The sequence below is a fragment of the Alnus glutinosa genome, chromosome 6 (assembly GCF_958979055.1).
Source record: "Alnus glutinosa chromosome 6, dhAlnGlut1.1, whole genome shotgun sequence".
In the NCBI taxonomy this organism is placed as follows: Eukaryota; Viridiplantae; Streptophyta; class Magnoliopsida; order Fagales; family Betulaceae; genus Alnus; species Alnus glutinosa.
The window spans coordinates 24,309,867-24,330,226 of record NC_084891.1 but is presented as its reverse complement, the minus strand read 5'-3'; the positions used below and the strand labels follow the sequence as shown (position 1 = coordinate 24,330,226).

General features: G+C 37.4%; 3 protein-coding genes across 4 annotated transcripts; 1 reads left to right on the top strand and 2 right to left on the bottom strand.

The window, feature by feature from the left end:
- The first annotated feature begins 5,768 nt into the window (after positions 1-5,768).
- Positions 5,769-8,309, top strand: LOC133870337 (protein CutA, chloroplastic). Of its 2 annotated transcripts, none has more exons than XM_062307429.1 (6): positions 5,769-6,035; positions 6,170-6,285; positions 6,507-6,569; positions 7,391-7,422; positions 7,595-7,722; positions 7,966-8,309. In XM_062307429.1, the coding sequence occupies exons 1-6, from the start codon at positions 5,845-5,847 to the stop codon at positions 8,045-8,047; spliced, it is 612 nt and encodes a 203-aa protein (XP_062163413.1). In that variant the 5' UTR covers positions 5,769-5,844; the 3' UTR covers positions 8,048-8,309. The 2 variants fall into 2 exon arrangements, with proteins under 2 accessions (XP_062163413.1, XP_062163414.1); XM_062307430.1 differs by having other exon boundaries at positions 5,772-6,035; positions 7,628-7,722.
- A 1,915-nt stretch (positions 8,310-10,224) lies between these two features.
- LOC133870336 (14-3-3-like protein B) lies at positions 10,225-13,755 on the bottom strand. Its single transcript, XM_062307428.1, has 4 exons — positions 13,119-13,755; positions 12,617-12,739; positions 10,574-10,690; positions 10,225-10,466 (listed from the first exon to the last, which is right to left on the bottom strand). The coding sequence occupies exons 1-4, from the start codon at positions 13,614-13,616 to the stop codon at positions 10,446-10,448; spliced, it is 759 nt and encodes a 252-aa protein (XP_062163412.1). The 5' UTR covers positions 13,617-13,755; the 3' UTR covers positions 10,225-10,445.
- Positions 13,756-15,697: 1,942 nt separating this feature from the next.
- On the bottom strand, positions 15,698-19,296 carry LOC133872010 (pentatricopeptide repeat-containing protein At5g18475). Its single transcript, XM_062309513.1, has 2 exons — positions 18,911-19,296; positions 15,698-17,618 (listed from the first exon to the last, which is right to left on the bottom strand). The coding sequence occupies exon 2, from the start codon at positions 17,603-17,605 to the stop codon at positions 16,040-16,042; it is 1,566 nt and encodes a 521-aa protein (XP_062165497.1). The 5' UTR covers positions 17,606-17,618; positions 18,911-19,296; the 3' UTR covers positions 15,698-16,039.
- Positions 19,297-20,360: the final 1,064 nt, after the last annotated feature.

The following is a 20,360-nucleotide window of genomic DNA, read 5'->3' as shown; positions in this document are numbered from 1 at the left end:
CTAATTTGGTATTATGAGATTGATTAGTGGAGCCTCTGATTAATTCTGATCATCCAAGAGATATGTCTAGTTGACTGTGCCTTGGCAATGGAGTTATTAACTTTCTTTTTCTTCTTTGTTCTTGGAGGAGGTGGGGGAGATAAATCATGGAAATTGTTAAAGACGAGCAAGTTTAGGGGATCAAACAATTTTCTGTCAACAAGTTGGACCAATTTTTGTGGTTCAATATCCTTCACCAGATGCCCCTCGACTAGGTGTTTCTCAATGGACTAATTATCTACCATTTTGACTTTTACTTTTTCCCCCCACCCCCCCATCTTTGTGTGTGTGCACAAAGAATTCGGTGGTCTTTGTGGCATGACAAGTCCAAGATGGTCCAATAATTGTAATTTGTACCTCATGGATTTGTATGGTGGTACAACAAACAGCCTTTCTCTTTTTACTTAGAAAGGAAATTTCGAAAAGGTTTAGACGATCATAAGATAGGCATTAAGGTTTTCCGCTTAATTGTCTATCGTTTTTAGTTCGTTTTCATCGAATAATGGGATTTCGCTCTCCCGTTTGGTCTACCGTACGTCCAGGACAAAAGATAAAGTTTTCTGGCCTCCAGCTGATCAGTCTATTAAACTGACATGTATTTTAGATAGACGTAAAGTTTAATAGATTATCTTCAATACTTTGTCGTTTGGTCTAATGGTATAATGACTTAATAAGAGAACCTCTAAAATAAATTTGCCCTTGAATTTTTTCACCATGGGTATTAATTATCTTCCCAAGTGCATAAATAAATATACTTGGTTGAATCAAAACAAAGATGGGGTTATATGATCTCTCATTAAGAACTGGACCACACTGTAAACTATATTGACCATAATCAGTGAAATCAACGGTAAAAATTGTTGACCACTGACCAAGGTAACTAAATTCTACTTAGGATGCTTGTTCTTGGATTCACTCAGGCATGCTAAACAAATGGATTTCCTAAAGAGACTTTAGGGACACAAATTTCTAACCCCTTTTATATATCCCTTCATTCTTTTAAATGCTCTTCTTTTCTTTTTTTTTGGAATTCACCCTTTTTCCACTTTTGCAGATTCAGTCTAGAAAATTTCTCTGAGGGCCAATGCCAATTGCCAAAGCAACCAAACACTTTTGTGGATCATATGGCACATGTCAGTTTGTGCAAATTTCAAAGACTATATCCCACCTTTATTTTATGGAGCTGAGAAGCACGAGTGAGGCCCCTCCTCCCCTCCTAGCTCCCTAGTCCCTAGGGTCTAAACCCTAAAGAGATCGAGTCTTCCTCAACTGTTTGAGATCCGAGCTTAACAGGGTGTCATTCACAGATCACAACCCCACTACAGATTTTTTTAACTCATCCCTTCGGATTGTTTTTCCTTTCTTTCCTTTGCTGCTACAAGTCCAAGGTTAGGTCATATGTTAGCAGGAGCAGCACTGCAATATTGAACCCTTTTTGAAATTCTTTAAGTTTAATTTTTTATACCATATGCTCATATAGAATGGTCCTCAAAAGATAATCCATTAAACGTATGATTCTCTATTATTGTTTAATTATAAACAATCTCTTCTTTAAACTCCAGTCTATGACCATGGGCGGAATTAGGATTTTTTGTGGGGAAGATCGAAGGGACGGCCAAAACACATTAAGATTACTACCACCTTAAAAACTGGATCTTTCATGTATATTTGGTCGCATGGATAGGCATATCAGATTATGGTTTTTGGGTTATCTATACGCACGTGGTCTCTAATTGTTGGAAAATTCACATAAGTAGTGAACATTATTATCACTTTCGTTTCTTTTTCATTACAGAAGAAATTTTGCCTTCTTGGTGTTCTTTTTTTGACAGCTATCATAATCAACCCATTTTTAATATTTCTTGAATATTTGAAGTATAACATGTTGGAAATATAAAGATGCGGAACTACATAAAATTAAAGAAAGCAAAAAAAAAAAAAAAAAAAAAAAACTGTATAGAAAGAACACTGGACAGTAAGGTGAATGTAAATCTGTCTCTTAGACAAATATTACTTCCTACTTAAACAATAAGTTTTGCAAAAGGGAATACACCAATTTTGTCATCAGGATACAATACTGCCCGAATGTAGTGTGCAGATTGTAAATTCTGAACACTACTCTGAATTCAGAAATTCTGTAACAGCAGAGAAAATGAAAAAGAAGAGAAGGAAAAAAAAAAAAAAAAAAGATGTCGAAATTAAATATGCTGGAAAAATATAGTTTTTATCTAAAACTCAGAATCAGAAAGTGCATCTAAAGCGTCAAAGCGACACACGTGCGTACGACTAGTGTTTTGCACTGGGTGACGCAACTAGCACAATTAACATATGTATACTCAAAATCTTATTTAATATAAGAGCTTGATAAATATTTATAAAGCACAAAAAATACTCATAGCTTTTCAATGTGGGACAAAAAGTAATAAAAAGAAATAGAGGAAAGTTTAAATATTCAAATTTAAAATAAACTTAAATTTCATGAAATAATATTTCAACATAACATGCATAGATAAGGAATACCCAAGAAAGGGAATTCCGAGGTCTGGCCCTTTTAATTTTATTTATTTTTTATCTTCTTGCTAGCTCCAAAGAAAATGACAAGGACATGCAGTAACAGTTGTACATTGAGGAGCCATTAATCCTGCAGATACTTGAATCTGGTTGCAAGCCAATTGCTAAGTTCAGATTAGATATGGTATTTAACTAATAACTCTTGCATCTTATGGAAGTCCTTGAGATTCCCCACTAATATAAACTAATTAATTCCAATTAACCTTATATAATAGAAATCAGCAGCGTTTACTTATTAATTACAGAAGAAGAAAAGAAGAGAAAAGAAAAGATAAAGTTCCTCCCTATGCATTGAGTTTGTAACAACTGGTCGTTTAGGCATGTGAAACCAAGACAACTTCCTTGTCCGCCATCAAAAGCTTCCAGAACATCCGCCGTATCTTCTGTGTCTCCACGAACAATCTCAGCCCTTCCATTTTTTTTTTTTTAAAAAGGAAATTGTAGAAAATTCCTCACTTCGTGTAACTTTGGTGCATTTCTTATTGGTCATAACATTCTTAATATTTGTAACATATTCAAGCATACCAGTTTGAGCTGTCAAAGTCACCTGTCTTAATTGGCTCAAGTCTTGTCTTCTCAAAGTTGTCAAAAAAATTCAAGAAAAAAGCCATTGTTGGGTGAGAATGCATTTTGGTGTTAGGGACCATATGCTTGGGAAAGAGGGTTTCTTAGTCTTATTTAATTGTGAGCCTCGATTGATGTTTGATAGGAATAGTCAAGTGGAGTTTCACCATGGGGATTGTAAATAGGGATTAGGATATATAATAATGTCATAGCCATTGGTAACCGACATGACATAAAGTGTTTATGCTTCCTCGACCAATTAACGACATTCATGAATCATAACCACAGTCCAAACAATCTAGTTGAATGAACCATGTCTTTACTTGATTTGTCTTCTGTATTTTTTGTTCATCCATTTTGTCATTCAACTGCTGCGTTTTACTGCTTGCTAACTGGAATTTGTCTTTACAGTTGAAGTTATCGCAGGTTGGAATTGCTTGCTAAGGAGACTGTTTCCACTTATCACCAACATTTCCCAATTACTGCAGATGAAGAATTGCTGCACTGACTTTCTGCTAGTAGGACTGACTTGCGGTCGGGTCAATCGAGAACCGAACGTTTGGTTAGGTACGTGAAATGACCATTCCATTAAAAAATTAAATAATTTTTATTGAAAATAGAAGAATGTGTAACAGCTATTTTAAGTGTTAAGAGTATAAACACCGGCGCTTCTTTATTCCACTTCCTATTTTTTTTAATATTTTTTATTTCTTAATAAAATAATCATTTTGCATACGAAACATATCCTCGGTCTCTTGTACGAACTTAATGGGCCACTATGCTATGGGGCAACAATCGAGGCATAGTGCAATTATGCACCTGGACCAATTATGACTTTCTGGTCCAAACACCAAATTCATGTGCCTTAAGCTGTGATGCCAATCGTGAGAACACAAAACAAATTAACAATGAAAGGAAAGGGTTGACGTAGGAACCACTATCACGAGCAGCTAGAGAAAAAATTGACAATGCTTTCACTTCAGTTAGTAAGACGACTCATTTAATAAGATTATGTGCAGACCAATAGTAAGATTGATTGGTGATAGAACAGTTTCTTAATACCAAACACTGGATCAGTTCACACCTGCAAAATAAAAAGGATGTAAGCACGAGAGCTTGTCGATGGGTATCGGCGAGGGAAACCTCTGATGCTTAAGTTAGTAAAGTGTGTGTGAAGGAAATATAAATACGCTAAGCTTGCGTTTTGAGCTTTGGGCCAAAAGTCCTTTTTACCTATTCAAATTTAGCTTTTAAAGAGGTTCTAATATAACCGCTTTCATGTTAAGTACGCTCCAACTTTCATGTGAGTACCCCCATGATGGCCTAAACTTGAGCGTCAATTATCCTTTAAACCAATAATGTATCTCATGTTTGGAGTGAAAATTTAGATGCATTTGTTAGTAATATCCGCACCCACATCCGCAAAATGCGATTATCACTTTTAGATATCCGCATCCACATTATGTTATTGCTATTTACATTCGCGCGGTTATTACAACTATTAAATGCGGTTATTATTCACTATCGGCATAAAAGGTAATAGGTATTTTGGATTACTATCTAAATCTATATGCAAGATTAAATAATGTAGTTATTACTATATGCAAACTTAAAAAAATTAAGATTTCATTGGTTACCCAATTCACGATTATTAGTCATAGAAAGTCATTGTCTCATAGAGTAAATGGGATTTGGATTACCAAAAAAAAGTTAAATACAGTGAGGTATGACTTTGAGATGATAATGAAAAAAACCTAACCTAAAAGTGTTACACTTACCTATATATATATATAAAGGGAATGCAGATATGGTTATTAACCGCATCCGCATTCTCTAAACCCGCTATCCGCATCTGCGTATGTGGATATTGATTTTTGCTAACCGCATCTGCATTCGCATGTGTAGATAGCAAATAACGGTTAAATGCGAATAGCAAATACATACAATTATTATATGCACGCATTTTCACCCTTATCCTATGTTGTGGGTTTGTGGCTTTGTGCACTGTTATTGTCATTCAGACGCACTTCATTGGTTTGGGAATGTATTCCCTGCCAAGTAAGATTGGACCGGGATTTCGATAAGATTCGGGCTCATGGATCAGTTTTATGGTCTTCGCATATAAATTTCATAGGCCGTATGACCTTATCGGCCCAATTCGCAACTATTAGCAAAGTTGATATGGAGTCTACTTTGTTTTTTACTTGGGCTTGATTAGCAAACTTACCACATATAGAGTCTTCTCAAAATGGGTTCCTTCATTCATATAGATTCTCTTGCCTAGAACCAAAGAAAGAAAAAAAAAAATTAAAAATTAAAAAATTAGAAAGATTCTCAAGCAAGAGTTCTCTGCGGCTCTTCTAAATAGCTTGTTTTCTTGAGCTAAATGCTGTACTCCAGGCTCCATGATCTCAGTTTAGTTGGGCAGCAATGGGCCTAGAACCAGAACAAAAACACATGTTTAAATTGGGCCCGGCCACTAACTCCAGCTGGAGACATTACCACCGTCCAATCAAACTTCCATTCTCACGTGGCACAATCAGGACCACACCATCGTACAATTAGCAGCTTCTGGAGAAGGAATTTGTCTTTGTTCCAGAGCAAGAGCATCAAGCAACGAACCCAAACCCAAACCCAAACCCTTGTAAATACAAAGTTAAGTATTAAGAAATGGCATTTAGCCTCTGCTGCAGGGCATCCTCGTCCTGGCCCATTGTCTCCGCGACCGCACTACGACGCCGTTTGCCCCTGGTCGGTGCCTTTTGCATGCTCAGCTTTGGCCTCTCCAATCTCTGTCTCTCCTACAGCTCTTCCCTAAAAACGGGTTGTGCTCAGTCTCTCCCCTTTGCCCCTCTCTTACGGTACCCACCACTACCACCCCCACTATCTCTGCGATATATATGTTGTGGGTTTTATTGATTTCATTCAAATTTGATACCCATTTATGTGTACTTGCGTTTGATGGGTACTTGGGGTACTGGGGTTTCTGTCTCAGATCGAAGTTTGGTGGGCAATCGCCAGCTAAGAACGTCCATACTATCAGAATGGAAGGGAGTAGCAACACTGTGCCGAGTATCGTCGTCTATGTTACCGTCCCTAACAAAGAACTGGGTTTGTGGTTTTCGATTTTTTTTTTTTTTCGTCACAATTCTGCTCGTGAGGGTTTGAGATAAATAAGCTGAAGATGTGATTTTTGAAGTTATTATATTTGTAGCTGACTGCCATTGATCCTTATGCTTTAGCTTTTGGATTGCTATTGTAGTCAGTGAAGTGTACCGAAGATTTGAGTCCTAAACTACTAACTTATTGGGGAATGAACAATCTTTGTCTAGGTAAGAAGTTGGCTGAAAGCATTGTCAGAGAAAAACTTGCGGCATGTGTAAACCGAGTACCGGGTATGCACTTCATAATTCTTCTGTCAGCATACAACCTTGAACTGCATGTTCCCTCTTTGGTTAATGGTCAGCATGGATTGGAAAATGTGACCTTTTTTTCTTTTCTTTTTTTTTTCAGTACAAATTGCTTGTTCTAATGAAAATTGTGAACTCGATTATTCATGTTGACATTGTTTTATGCATTCATTTTGAAGGTTTGGATCATTTAAAAATTTCAGCTTTTTCTGTGTCTAGAAATATTTTTCAAATATGAATCGTCATGGTTTAACTTTCTGAAATCACCTGACTGAAAATAATGTTTGAAAAACTTTTGAAGTGGGGTTATTTTTCAAATGTTATATAGTTTCTAACCATGTTTAGAAAGGCATGTAAGTACTAGTTGCTTTTGAATATGCACCTGCTTTAGCCATGCATGATGAAATGGAGATTTCAAACAATACGGGAGCCATGTTTTGAACATAGCTCTTTATTTAAACTGTTGTAAGTTTGTTTCTGGACATATCTCTTTCTCTCTATTTCAAGCTGTCATGTTCTTGTTTCTTATTACCCCCCGGCGTCAATTTATTTATCTTGGATTTGGAGTTGAATTTTATGGTTCTGCTGATTGATATTCTTTTGAATAACCGGCATCAAATCAACCGCATGGGCCTTGGCTTAGTTGGCATCAGGATGGAATTGGGTTGGGGCAGTGTGTAGGTTGGATCTTTGCATAACAAAGTAGAGAAAGAAAAGAAAAGAGGAAAGAAGAAGAAGAATGGAATTGGCATAGACTGTTTCCTTTATTGGATTTTTTTGTGACCATGTTTGTTTTGTGTTTACAGGTATTGAGTCAGTGTATCAGTGGCAGGGAGAGGTATGGACTGCATTTCCCCACTAATTAAGAGTACCATTTGAATATAGAGAAGAGTGGATATCAACCTTTCGAGCCCTTTACTTTTCATTCCAGTCAGGACAGTTTACACGTTCTTGTATATGTGCATATCCAAGAATGACTCGTATGAATAAGTTTACAACTTGTTTTGTAGCTTATTTCTCTCGGTTTTGTATTGTGGGCTCAGATCCAGACAGATTCTGAGGAACTTCTTATAATCAAGACCAGGCAATCCCTTTTAGAAGCTCTCACAGAGCATGTCAAGGCAAACCATGAATATGAGTAAGCCCAAAGCCTCTGCATTGTATTTTCTTAAAAATACAAGTAACTTGCCTAAGAATTTTACATACTATGGAGTAGACAATTCTGACATGTTACCTACTTGGACCTTTTTCATAGTATCTAACTATCTATGTGGAGTATTTAGATATTGCCTGCATTCCCATGAGTCTGAAGGCAGACGATCCCTTTGGATGAAATAAGATTTTCTTTCCTCCCTCATGCCCTTTTCTTTGTCTGTCTCAGGGTACCGGAAGTAATTGCCTTGCCCATAACTGGTGGCAGTCTCCAGTATCTAGAATGGATCAAAAACAGCACAAGGGACTGACTTTCACACTCATCAAGATATTGATGAAGCTATACAAGCATTTGTTGAAGTAACAGATTGCCTTTTGGATTGTACGTGTGGATGGACTTTTTATGGTTTTGGGTGTGTATGCAGGTGCGTGTGGTAGACTCAAATAAACTGGCATGTCATCTTTCGGCAATAGAAATCGAAATCTGTTATGATGTAAAAAGGATTGCATTATGTCCCTGTTTGTGACTCTTAAATGGTCTGTTATGATGTAAATAGGATTGCATTGTGTCCCTGTTTGTGACTTCTTAAATGGTATAAGATATACGAGATATGATATATTGTCATTTCAAGTTACAATTCTTTATCATCTTTGTCCACGTGACAATTTTTACTTTATAAAATAAAAATAAATAAATAAAAACCCCAAAGCTAATTAGGGGTGTCACATGGGCAAAGTGCTCAAGAGTTGTCTTGAGGTGGCAAATCATCATATCTCAAGATATACAACCTTGGTCCCCAACTGTCTTGCCTTCTGTGGATTAACTATTAAATATCGAGTGATATTGACCATTTCAAATTTATGAAGACAGAACTTACTATTAACTTTTACGAGCTAAGAAGATTTTTTTTTAACAAAACTTGATATCAAGTCTAATATAAATACTATTTGGCCCACAATTGACCTCTTATGGTTCGATCATGCTTAGAACAAGAGGTTACACAACCCGTCAACCCCCAAGTAACCACCGGCCATGTCTTTGGAGCATCTCTCCCACAGCCATTGAAGGTGGCTCCCTCTTGACTATCTCGGCCATTAACAAGGCAAACTTGTTTTCGAATTGGAGCATCTCTCCCCATTATTGCAGACATCCACCATAAGCTTCTTTTACAAGGTATGTTACATTTCATGTGGGTCTCACAAATTAAATGGTAATTCACCCCTCCACTATACGGAAATGGGTTAAAAATGAAGCGGATAATGAGTTTTATCATTTCTCTTTTATTTATTAGCTGGTCTGCTTCTAAATTCTCAAGATGCGTCAATTTTAAAGCTCATCAAGTTACAAAATCTACATCTAACTTGGTATTTGGATGCATTTCCACCTCTATTCACATGGTCAACTCTATCCACAATAGGAGTGAAAAAGAACCCCTTTAATTTTCCCATTTTTCCCTTTATCATATAAATAAATAAAAAGTAAAACTTTAACTGACATCCTGAATTGTCATTTCTTTTGCAATGTTTCCGTAAAGTTCAAAACCTCTCAATTTAGTATATTGAACTTTTACTTTTTGCAATGTTCCCTTCCATTAGGATTCTTTGTTAAATCCTAACAGATGGATATAAAATTCTCAAAGTGCCTTCATTTTTTTTCTTTAAAAAATAAATGATACGGATTAACCCACTCACCTTGTGACCCAGGCCTATGGGTCACCTAATGACCCGCCGTGGGTCAACAGATCCCACGACTGGGTCTGGTGACCCATAATGGGTCACATTTTGTCTTAGTTTTTTTTTTTTTTTGAAGGGTAAATTTGAAATTTTATAAAAATTTTAGGAGTATAAAGTTCATTTTATCCTTTTTACTGTCTGATTTAATCCCAAACCCTAAACCTTAACGAATAGACGATATTACAAAAAAAATAAAAGTCTAAAACACTAAATTGAGAGGTTTTAAACTTTACGAAGTCGTATCAAAAGGGGTGACAATTCTCCAAACAAATAAACCACATGCCACGAATCTACACCATGTTTCCCTTCGTAATATTCGGCCCAACGAATGGAAGAATTGGAAGTCTGTGTTTTTGGTAGCAGATTAAATGAAAATTGTAACACCAATGATTGATAGCCATTCAGCTGCAGAAATCCAAAAGACGTCCCACTTAATCCAAAGATTAAGTTTGTTAAGCAGAATGGCTAGCTGTTCCATTAAGAAAATAAATACTTTTTTATTAAAAATAGAAAAATATAAAATAAAATAATTTTGAAATAGTTATTCTCATAACCCATAAAAAAATAGCCATTCTAAGTATTAGATCATTGATTCATTATCATATATTCTAACACCAAAACTATTCTATTCCACTTTTTTCCATTCCTAATAAAAACTGTACTTTTTTTCTAATGAAATAGCCATTCTGCGTATCAAAACATAATCTAAGATTTTGAAAATAATACGATGCCATAAACCACGACAATATGAAGCTCGCATCAAATATTGCTAGCAGGTACTCTTATCAAATGCTACCCTTTTCCATACAAATTGGTTTAGTCTGAATATTAAAAAAAAAAAAAAACATCATGTTATGGGTTCATGCCCATAATCTTCAAAATATTACACACTATTAAACAACACACAAATGACATTCGAAGCCCACCTCCTTCAGAAGAAGAATAGGACCGCACAAGCTTTTTCAATATTTCTTTCTATGGTTCGTCTAACTGGTCCTGCAGGAAGGCAAACATAACCTAACATTAGATCATGATCAACTAATTTATCTAATCATGAAGTCAAGGATATATTTTGCCTTAAATGAAATAGAAAAGAGACTTACCTGCACATCAGAAGTCCAAAGAGTGAGGTTGTCCCTTAGAAGTTGCATGATGAGGGTGCTGTCCTTGTATGATTCTTCTCCCAAAGTGTCTAGCTCAGCGATGGCTTCCTCAAACGCCTTAACAAAAGGAAAATAAAAAATTCAATGCATTTCTAACATTTACACAATGTAAACAAGGGCGGATTTTTTTGCCTATGAAAAAGCAGTAACTGGAGACTAGCAATTGCAAAAGGCTAACGAAAACAACACTGTCAAAGCCACAATAATTAAGGTAAAGAAATACTTTGACCACTAAGATAGCAGAGCTCCCAGCATTTATCTCACAGAAGTCTCATCCTATTGATTGCATAAGTAACTCCAAGAAATACATCACCAGATCTTAACTACAACAAGATTACAATAAACTAAGAATACTATGTGTTAAAGTGTCCCACATTGCTAAGATTTCTTTCACCTGAACACTTTATAAGTCATGGAATCCTCTCCTCTCTTACTTATCAAAAAAAAATCTCCTCTTCTCTCAAGGCGTTTTTTGAGAGTGTCAATGGGTCCATAGACTTTTCACATGATATCAGAGCTACAGGTTTCTTGCGATGATAGGCATTTCCCTCCTGTTGTTGTCCACGTGTTTGGCCATTAGTTGCCACATGTGAGGAAGCGTGTTAAAGTGTCCCACATCGCTAAGATTTCCTTCACCTGGGCGCTTTATAAGTCATAGTGTCATCTCCTCTCTCAATGCGTCTTTTGAGAGTGTCAATGGATCCATGGACTTTTCACACTATGTAAACTTCCTTATGTGTGAATTATTATTCATCTCACCCAAGATGAAGCATGTGGGAAATTAGCAATTCAGTGACAATGTATGCCCGTGATTCAACACAAGCAACTCTAACATCACCACGTGATCCAACAATTTAGTGAATCATGCAAAATACCAAGCAATACAAGAAAAAACATATCAACAATCATGTCAAACATGGAGTTCCATTATTATATGCTTCCAAACACACAAAGGAAAAGTGGTGGGAGTATATATGCATCACTGCAGCAAAAGAATATAGTCCCTAAGATTGACCGGAATAGCCACTCGCATAAAGATGGTTGATTGGAATTTTCCTATACCAACCATCAACAGGATGGACTACAAACTTCCAGCTGACATTTTACAGATTTAAGTGATTAAACCAATCAAATCCTCTACTATTAGCCCCATCTAAATGATACATTATGTCATTGGCTTCGTAAATTTTTTTTGCCCATGTACACAAGCAACACAACTACCATAAGAAAACACAGCATCAATAGTCAGAGCAAAGACTTCAAGAAATTTATGCCATCGATTACTTTTCTTTTCTTTCCCTTTTTTTCCGCTATGATATTATGCTAGGGATTGTTATCCAAATTTTTCTTCAGATACCTCATAAATTTGTAAAATCAGCCAAATATGCAGACTAAAATGCCAAATAATGAATAGACATTACAATCAAGTCAATAGACAATAAATAAACTAATGGGACCCCGATTCAAGTTCATCGAGAACAGCTCAACAGAGTAAAACTTTTTTCTTTTTCTTTTTTTCCCTTTGGGGAAGAAGCCTGTTAATTAGCCACGGGTCATAAATGTCATAACTTTGAAGGGGCCGACACTGCTATTTTTATCAAAGGGCCTATGTGTACGTATAACTACTTTCTAAAGCAAAGTTTTAGACTTGGTAGGACTTTGCGGGGACAGGGCCCCAAGGCCCTTCCTGAATTCGTACATCTAATTCTACTTCTAAGTCTCTGACATGTAAGCCATGCAAAAACCAGTTTTGACAATTAATGTTCACATGAATCTTCTTTTTCCTCTTATAACAAAAAGTTCTAAAATTAAAGAAAAAAAAAAAGCCCATACAGAAAAAAAAAAAAAAAAAAAAAAAAAAAAAAAAAGGTCAAACTGAACTGAGCAACATAATCGTGCCTCAAAATCCAGAAAAGGACTAGCAAAGAGAAATGATGATTTTTGAGACATTTCACAAGGGTAATTGGAGATGAAGAAGAATACCTGTTTAGCCATGCTACACGCTTTGTCTGACTGATTCAGAATCTCGAAGTAGAACACAGAGAAGTTGAGCGCTAGACCCAACCTTATCGGATGCGTTGGAGCAAGATCCGTAAGCGCAATATCCTTCCAAAACACACAAACATCGACAATCAACAAACACCCAATTGGAATACCCACTCAAACGAAACAAATCGGAACCAGAAAATCCAATCCTACGCTTCTAATCAAAACCACCGTACCTCTAAAATCAATTCATTAGCCGCATTCACTTCCAAGTTAAATTCACCGAGTCAAAACCCTAAATCCACAGTTATCTAAGCACCCTATCTCCAATTAAACCTTAAATTTCAGATCATTCAAAATTTCAAACCTAATTCAAGTCCGACAGCGAAAAAAAATAGAACCCACAAATTTTCCACTTCCGTGTCACTTTCCCCACACTTTCTAACCAACCGAACAGAGCCCAAAAACCAAAAACCCACACGAGAGCGAGCGAGAGTACCTGTGCAGCCTTGTACGCAAGCATAGTATCCTCCGCAGCAGCTTTCCTCTCATCCCCGACCTTGAACTCCGCCATGTAGCGATGATAGTCCCCCTTCATCTTCAAGTAGAAGACCTTGGACTCACTGGCCGAGGCAGAGGGCACGAGATTGGAGTCCAGGAGCCTGAGAATGCTAGCGCAGACCTCCGAGAGCTCGGCCTCGACCTTCGATCTGTACTCCTTGACTAAGGCCACGTGCTCCTCGTTCTTGCGGCTCTCCTCCTTCTGCTCGATCGACGACACGATCCGCCACGCGGCTCGGAGCGACCCGATCACGTTCTTGTAGGCCACGGACATGAGGTTCCGCTCCTCCACGTTGAGCTCCGAGGCCGGGGTCGACCCCAGGACCAGCTTCTGCATGAACTGCACCATTTCCTCGTAGCGCTCCGCTTGCTCCGCCAGCTTCGCCAGGAACACGTACTGCTCTCGGGTTAGGTTTTCAGGAATCGTGGACGCCATTGTCACCGACTATCACAGAGAGAGAGAGAGAGAGAGAGAGAGAGAGAGAGAGGGAAGGGGTTGAGGCTTGTGGGTTGAAAGAGCGAGGGACAGCTCTCCTCGGTGTATATGAGGGGTCTGGTGTATATGAGAGTACTGTGTGAGTGGAGTGGTTGGCCGTTGGATTTGAGTGGAAGAGTAAAGTGCTATTTTTGTCACTTCTTAGAATTTGGATTGGAAAGAAAGAGATGGAGTTTGGGCCTCGCTGGGCCTTACTCTCTCCGACGCCGTTTCTTGATCTTCCCCAATTCTATTCACATTGGGGTAGGAGTGACTCTCGTGAATTGGTTTGGGAAATTGATTTTAGTTTATGCTCCGTTTGTTTCGGCGTAAAATGATTTCGGTATTTTACGGTGTTTGGTTGGGGCGAAAATAATGATCATCAAAAATCATTTTCGGTTTGACCGAAAATGCTTCTTTAATTTTCGGAAAACGATTTACGATTTTTAGAATCGTAAATCGTTTTTCGAAATTAAGCTCTTCGTCCTTACACACATGTTTGATATCCGATCGTCAGAATTTAGCAATTGTCGGTCGTCGGGATCCAGTCGGCGCCAAAGTCCGATAACATCCGATCGCTAGAAACCTGCCGGCGCCAGAATCAGGCCACCGGAATTCTGCCAGTGCCAGAATCCGGCGGCTGGAATTCTGCCGGCACCGGAATCCGGCACCGGCAGACCACATTCCGGCAAGAATATTGCCGGATTCGGCCAAGCCGGCCGGATCTGGACAAATCCGGCTATTGATCCAGCCGGATCTGGCCAAAACGGCCAAGATCCGGAAGATTCCGGCCTGAATCCAGCCATTTTGGCCGGATTCGATCAAACTTTCTCGCCGGAATCCTGCAACGGCGACCAGACGTTGCTGGATTCCGGCGACAATTACCAAACTCTTATTTTTGCATTTTGTAATTTTTTCATGCGAACCAAACATCGAAAAATATTTTCGAGAAAATCATTTTTCCTGAAAATAATTTCGTCGAAATCATTTTACGACGGAAATCATTTTACGTCGAAACAAACGGAGCATTAAAGAAAAAAAAAAAAAAAACTTTTGTTCAAATGTTCTCAGAATATTACGATAATATTCATTATTGACTCTTCACCATAATTGTTGTAAATCAATTTGTATTAATTCCTAATTTTATGTTTGTAGTATTTTCATTTTTTCACTGACCTCGTTGAACTATAAATAGACTTGACTATTGTATAATTTAATATCCATTCAGAAATACAAAATTATATTTTACATATTTTCTCTTTTAACATGGTATCAAACCCAATTTTTTCCCCTTTTTTTTTCTTTGGATATTATTCTACTCAATAGATGATACTTCTAAAATTCTACGCTGCCTGAGCTACACTAATGGTGAAAAGTAGTTTCAACACTGCACAGTACACACACACGGCCATGCGCCGATGGAAGGCAGCTTGGTTTACGCCAGCTCACCATGCACAGCCTTAAGCCCATATCCGATCCAGCCCAAAGCTAAATAACCCAAGCTCTGTCGCCATAGTTTAGCCCAGCCCTCTATTTTTGTCCCTAGCTTTATTCAAGTACTATAAATAGATTTGACCGTCGTACAGTTTAATATACACTATAAAATACAGAATTCTCTTTTACATATTTTCCTTTTCTCTCTTTCTTTTAAAAAGAGTTGTCATGGACTCATGGTCAAATTGCAAGCTTTTAACAGAGATGGAGAAGCAAGGATTCATCAAATGAGACATGCTTCGGTTGGTCAAAAACTCAAAGCAATGTTATTTTAGCATAGAAGTAATCTGGTGTAACGCATTCATGCGTTTTCCTCGTTACTTTTTTCTCTTAGCAAGGTTACACTATAAAGTACTTGAAACTAGTGTGTCTATTCTGCTATGAATGTGTTCTCATTTTTGTACCTTATTTAGTGATAATGGGGAATCTTCCAATTATTAATGTAAACTTATGTGTTTCAATGCCATGTAAGACTATCATGGTTCGTTTCATTTCATGACACCTGTTACCTCTATATATCAATGGAATTAAGTAAAAGATACTGAAAAAGAGTTTAAATGAATTCAATTCATTGTTGAAGAAGTCATTTTGATGTCTATAGCATGAAAGTACACTGACTGTACAACATTTGGTCAATTAACTTCAGCTCTGAAGGAAGCACCACCCTTGTTTCTTACAGGAATATTTTGACCTCATAACACATGATAATTTCTAACCAACCGTCGATTAAATAGGTCAAGATTGCAAAATCGATCAAAAGGGAAGCTGCCTGTTTCTTTTCTCACATCATCTCCAATTGCTTTCGTCTGCGTTCTTGTCAAACCAAGGATTCAATTTTCTTGTTGCTTCCATTATTTGGTTGATGGGCCAGTCGTGGAACCCAAGCTCTCTCAAACAACCAATTCATCAAGCAGCTCAAATGCAGGTAACAGCTTTCTTTCTCTGCAAATCAGTTCAAGCACATGAGTCCATGAGTCAGGCTCTGGTTTAAACCCCATCTCTACCAATCCAAACAATGCAATAACTGCATCATCCACCATTCCAGCCTTGCAAAGGCGAACCAGCAACTCATTTGAAGTTGCGTAATGTGGCAGAAGCCCCCTACCCAGCATCAAATCCAACAACTCTGTGGCCTTGTTCAACTCACCTTTTTGGCATAAGGAATTCAACACAATCCTGTAACTTGCTTTGTTCAGATAAATACCATCGTAGGGAAGTTTCTCAAGCATATCAAGGGCCTCCTCGAACCTACCTTCTCTGCACAGTCCTCCAAGTATCACATTGAAAGTCACTGTATCGGCTTTGCATTCTCTTTCTTTCATCTCTTTGAGCAACTCCGTGGCTTCATCAACTTTGCCAGCCCTACAGAAGCAATTGATTAAAGTAGTGTAGCCAACTGTATCCGATTTCAGACCAAAGCTACTCATCTCATCAAAAACCTCCTTGGCCTCTTGCAGTCTTCCCTCCTTACAAAACCCATTCATCAAGGTTGAGTAATTGAATACATTTGGATTGCATCCGTTGCTCCTCATAAATTCCATTATCTTCCTAGCCTGATCAACTTTCCCTCCACAGCAAAACCCATTGATCAAAACATTGTAAGATAGTGCATCAGGAAAGATCTGATCCTTTGAGACCATTTCCTCAAACAGATCAATAGCTTCTTTGAGTCTTCCACTTTCACAAAGACCATCCATCAGCGTTGAGTACGTAATCAAATTAGGATAGGAAATCTTCGATTTTTTCATTTCGTTAACAATTTCAAAGGCAGATTCAAGATCCCTGTTCTTGCAATGGAGCTTAACCAAGATGTTATAAATGCAGGTATTCAGCTCCAATTCAAGCTTCTTCATTGAATGCAAGAGCAACTGTCGAGCCAAATCAATCCGGTTTGATTCAACTAGGAGATTGAGACAAGTGCTGATGGCTTTGAGAGAAGGCTTTTCACGAGCAACTGGCTGGATCGCATAGAACATCTCAAGCACTCTTTCATGCAGAGAGGATTTAGAAAAATGCTTCATGAGATTAAGGAATATACCCTCATGAAATTTACAAGTTTCATAAGTCATTTGACGAAGAACTGCATCAACAGCCTGAAACTTCTTGGACCAGGCGAGCTTGTCAAGGATAGTTGCATAAGTTGCGCAATTGTGATTAAAACCTTTTTGCTCTGCTACTAAATTAAATATTTCCAGGGCATGTTGTGGATCTCTCTCACGTTTGATCAGGTTGATGGCATATTCGTGAGAGATATACTTGGATTTCCTTTGAACATCTACAGAGGGAGTAGTTGTTTCAGTTGGATGTTCTGGTTTGGGCAAGGTGGCTTTTGACAATTGAAGAGGAGAGATCCATGGAAGTGAAGATGATGGTGCTGAAGGGCGAGAGGAGGAGAACCGCCGGTACCTAGTAAAAGATACTGCAACAAAATTCCTGAAAACCATCTCTGTTTTCATCCAGCCCTGTCATCTGAAGAAGTAGAGAATCTATTAGTTGCTATTCGTGTAGCAACTAATTTCATAAACTGGTGTAAAAAGTAGCCCTATAAATGAAGAATCAAAGCAAACAGTGGCCTGCTTGTCAATGTTATAAGCTAATTACAAAAAGAACAAGAAAATCTAGACGAGACAAATCATAGAGAAAAGATACATAAAGTTAAGAGTCATCCAAAAGAATTACAAACTGTAGCATGAATGCATACATGAAATTTCCATCTCAGGAAGAACAATTGAAACCATAAAATGAACATCTAGCAGAGCACATACAAAGAATCAGTGGGCAAATCCTAAGAACCATCTTTAATAATCTAAGATGCCTTCAAACTATCAAACAAACAACAGGAAACAAGATGATTCAAACATCACTGTGGCTTGATCGCCAATCTAATTAAACCTTTTATTCTTCTTCTTGTAAAGCATTGTTTGTCTTAATGCTCTTCCTAATGTCCCAGATTCCCAGCACTCTCCAATAGTTTCTCTTGGAATTTAGGACTCTAATCCTAGCTGCCCATGATTATTAAATGCCAGAAAGCACTGGTTGCATTTGAAAGTTGTTGAAAACTAATTACATAAGAACTGTGCTATAGAGCTGCTTCAGCCCTCTCCATCCCAATCAATCACAGTGAACTTGAAAGTCATCGCAGGCTAGCTGATTAATTGTTTAAAAGCTTAGGGCATTCACATCCAACTAGGCATTTCTTTCGCTAAATTTTAGCTAAAAAAATCCCACTTTTTTTTTCTATTTTAGCTCCCCACTTTTCTAAAACACTTACATCTCACTCAATATTTTAGCTATCCATTTTCATTACTCCATTTAAATATTATTTCTTTCTTTTTCTTTTTTTATTCTTTCTTTCCAACCAACATCATATATCTAGTGCATACACATGGCAGATCAACCGAGGCCTCCATTTGGTCAGTGTCAAATCTAAGCAAAATAAAATTGAGAGAAAAACACAAGAAATGCATGTCGCATATCAATAGCTCAACTCAAACGAAGCCTAATAGTTGGAGATTCAAAGTTCAATTCTATTCTACTTAATCATTATTCTAACAACCCAATGGAGTATAAAGGGAAGGGTTTTCATTTTTCTAGATAGCCAAAAATGAAAAATAAAAACGCACGTACACACACACACACACTTGAAAAATTGCAAAGATGTTCAGGCCAAATAATTACACCAATATCCCGAAAGCAATCGCCAATTTTTTCCAGCTACCAAACAACCCCACAAGTGAAAGAAAAAGCTCAATTGAGCTCACCGGATTGCGATTGAAGAGCGGACTGGTACCGGTTCGAGCCAGAGACGAGCGCTCCACGAATCACCATCCATAGCTCAACCTCCTCTTTCTCTGTCGTCCTCCTCCCGCTCGAATCAATTCCAAACTACACAGTACACCCCACCCAAAATGCAGCGTTTCACACCTAAATTATCTGGCGCTCCAACCGAGTCCGATCTCCTTAGTGACTCGGACCAATTCAATTGCAGTGGGGGATAGAGAGAAATTGGGTTAGCGTTGGTCTCAGAGAGAGAGGGAGAAAGTGAGTGAGAGTGGAGGATTAAATGCAGATTTTCACTAAAATAGGAAGAGGGCCTTCTTTCTGTAGAGCGGGAGAGCGTATAGAGAGAGAGAGTTCCTTAAGAAGACAAAACGAAGGAGAGAGAGAGAGAGAGAGAGAGGAGGAAAGAGTCAAAAGTTAAAATTAAAATATTTAGGGTTAAATATAATTTCTCGTGTTTTCTTGTAATGGCATAAATATAATTAAAAAGTTACATCTATGTCATTTCAGGAGAACACCAAAAAATACTCTAACATTTTTCTAAATACTTTGCGATATGCGGTTTAACGACTTTTTTCTTTTTCTATTTCATTTTGCTGCATTTCTTATCATAAATAATATTAATACTATGAGTATGGCTATTGGCTAAGGACTAAATAGTATTTCCTTCAAAAAGTTGCCTAATATCGTAGTCTACCTCACTAGCCTTAAAAAATCGAAATGTATCCCTATAACTAATTAAAAAGAAAAAAAACTTAGGGTTTGGCCCTTGGGCCATCCCCATTTTGTCCAAAAGGATGACTCGAGCCACCCTACTATTTTTTTTTTTCAAAAAGTTTTTTTTTTAATGCTTTTAATTGTTTTATTGTTAATGGGGCACAGAACATGTGTCAGTTTCTTAAGAGTGCTGACGTAGACTTCCGTTAATTTTTGGACGTGAATACCATCTTCGTCTTTACCCATAAATAAGGTATCATATGTGATACAAAATGAAACGCATAAGACAAGAAAAAGTTTTGAAATCGGCAAAAAGGTATTTAACCCAAATTTTTATCAAACAATGCTAGCGGCACTTCTAAGCACCTAACTAATATTTTATTTTTAAAAAAAAAGAATAAGTTAAAAATTAATTGGTACTGCCACATTAAAATAATTGTAAGATAAAAAATATATGATATGTTATCATTAAATCTGTAAATCTCATATTTAATCTTATAGATTCAATGATAGATTTGCACATCTCCGTAGAAGAGATGTGCAATAGAATAAAACCAAACATTTCTTTAAAAATATAGTATCTAGAGTATTGTAAAGTAATTGTAAAATAAAAATATAATATACGATATTACTCAATAAAAAAATTGAGAGGAAAGAGAAGCGCGATATATAGTATTGCGATGTATTGTAGTGTTGCTATGAGTTGCGAAAGCC

Coding starts and splice junctions, on each gene's coding strand:
- LOC133870336 (XM_062307428.1), bottom strand. CDS start 13,616: ATGGCGTCCACGATTCCTGAAAACCTAACCCGAGAGCAGTACGTGTTC. Junction 12,740..13,118: donor TTGCGTACAAGGCTGCACAG/GTACTCTCGCTC, acceptor GTGTTTTGGAAG/GATATTGCGCTTACGGATCT. Junction 10,467..10,573: donor TTTGGACTTCTGATGTGCAG/GTAAGTCTCTTT, acceptor GCCTTCCTGCAG/GACCAGTTAGACGAACCATA.
- LOC133872010 (XM_062309513.1), bottom strand. CDS start 17,605: ATGAAAACAGAGATGGTTTTCAGGAATTTTGTTGCAGTATCTTTTACT.
- LOC133870337 (XM_062307429.1), top strand. CDS start 5,845: ATGGCATTTAGCCTCTGCTGCAGGGCATCCTCGTCCTGGCCCATTGTC. Junction 6,036..6,169: donor CCCTTTGCCCCTCTCTTACG/GTACCCACCACT, acceptor TTTCTGTCTCAG/ATCGAAGTTTGGTGGGCAAT. Junction 7,723..7,965: donor AAGGCAAACCATGAATATGA/GTAAGCCCAAAG, acceptor TGTCTGTCTCAG/GGTACCGGAAGTAATTGCCT.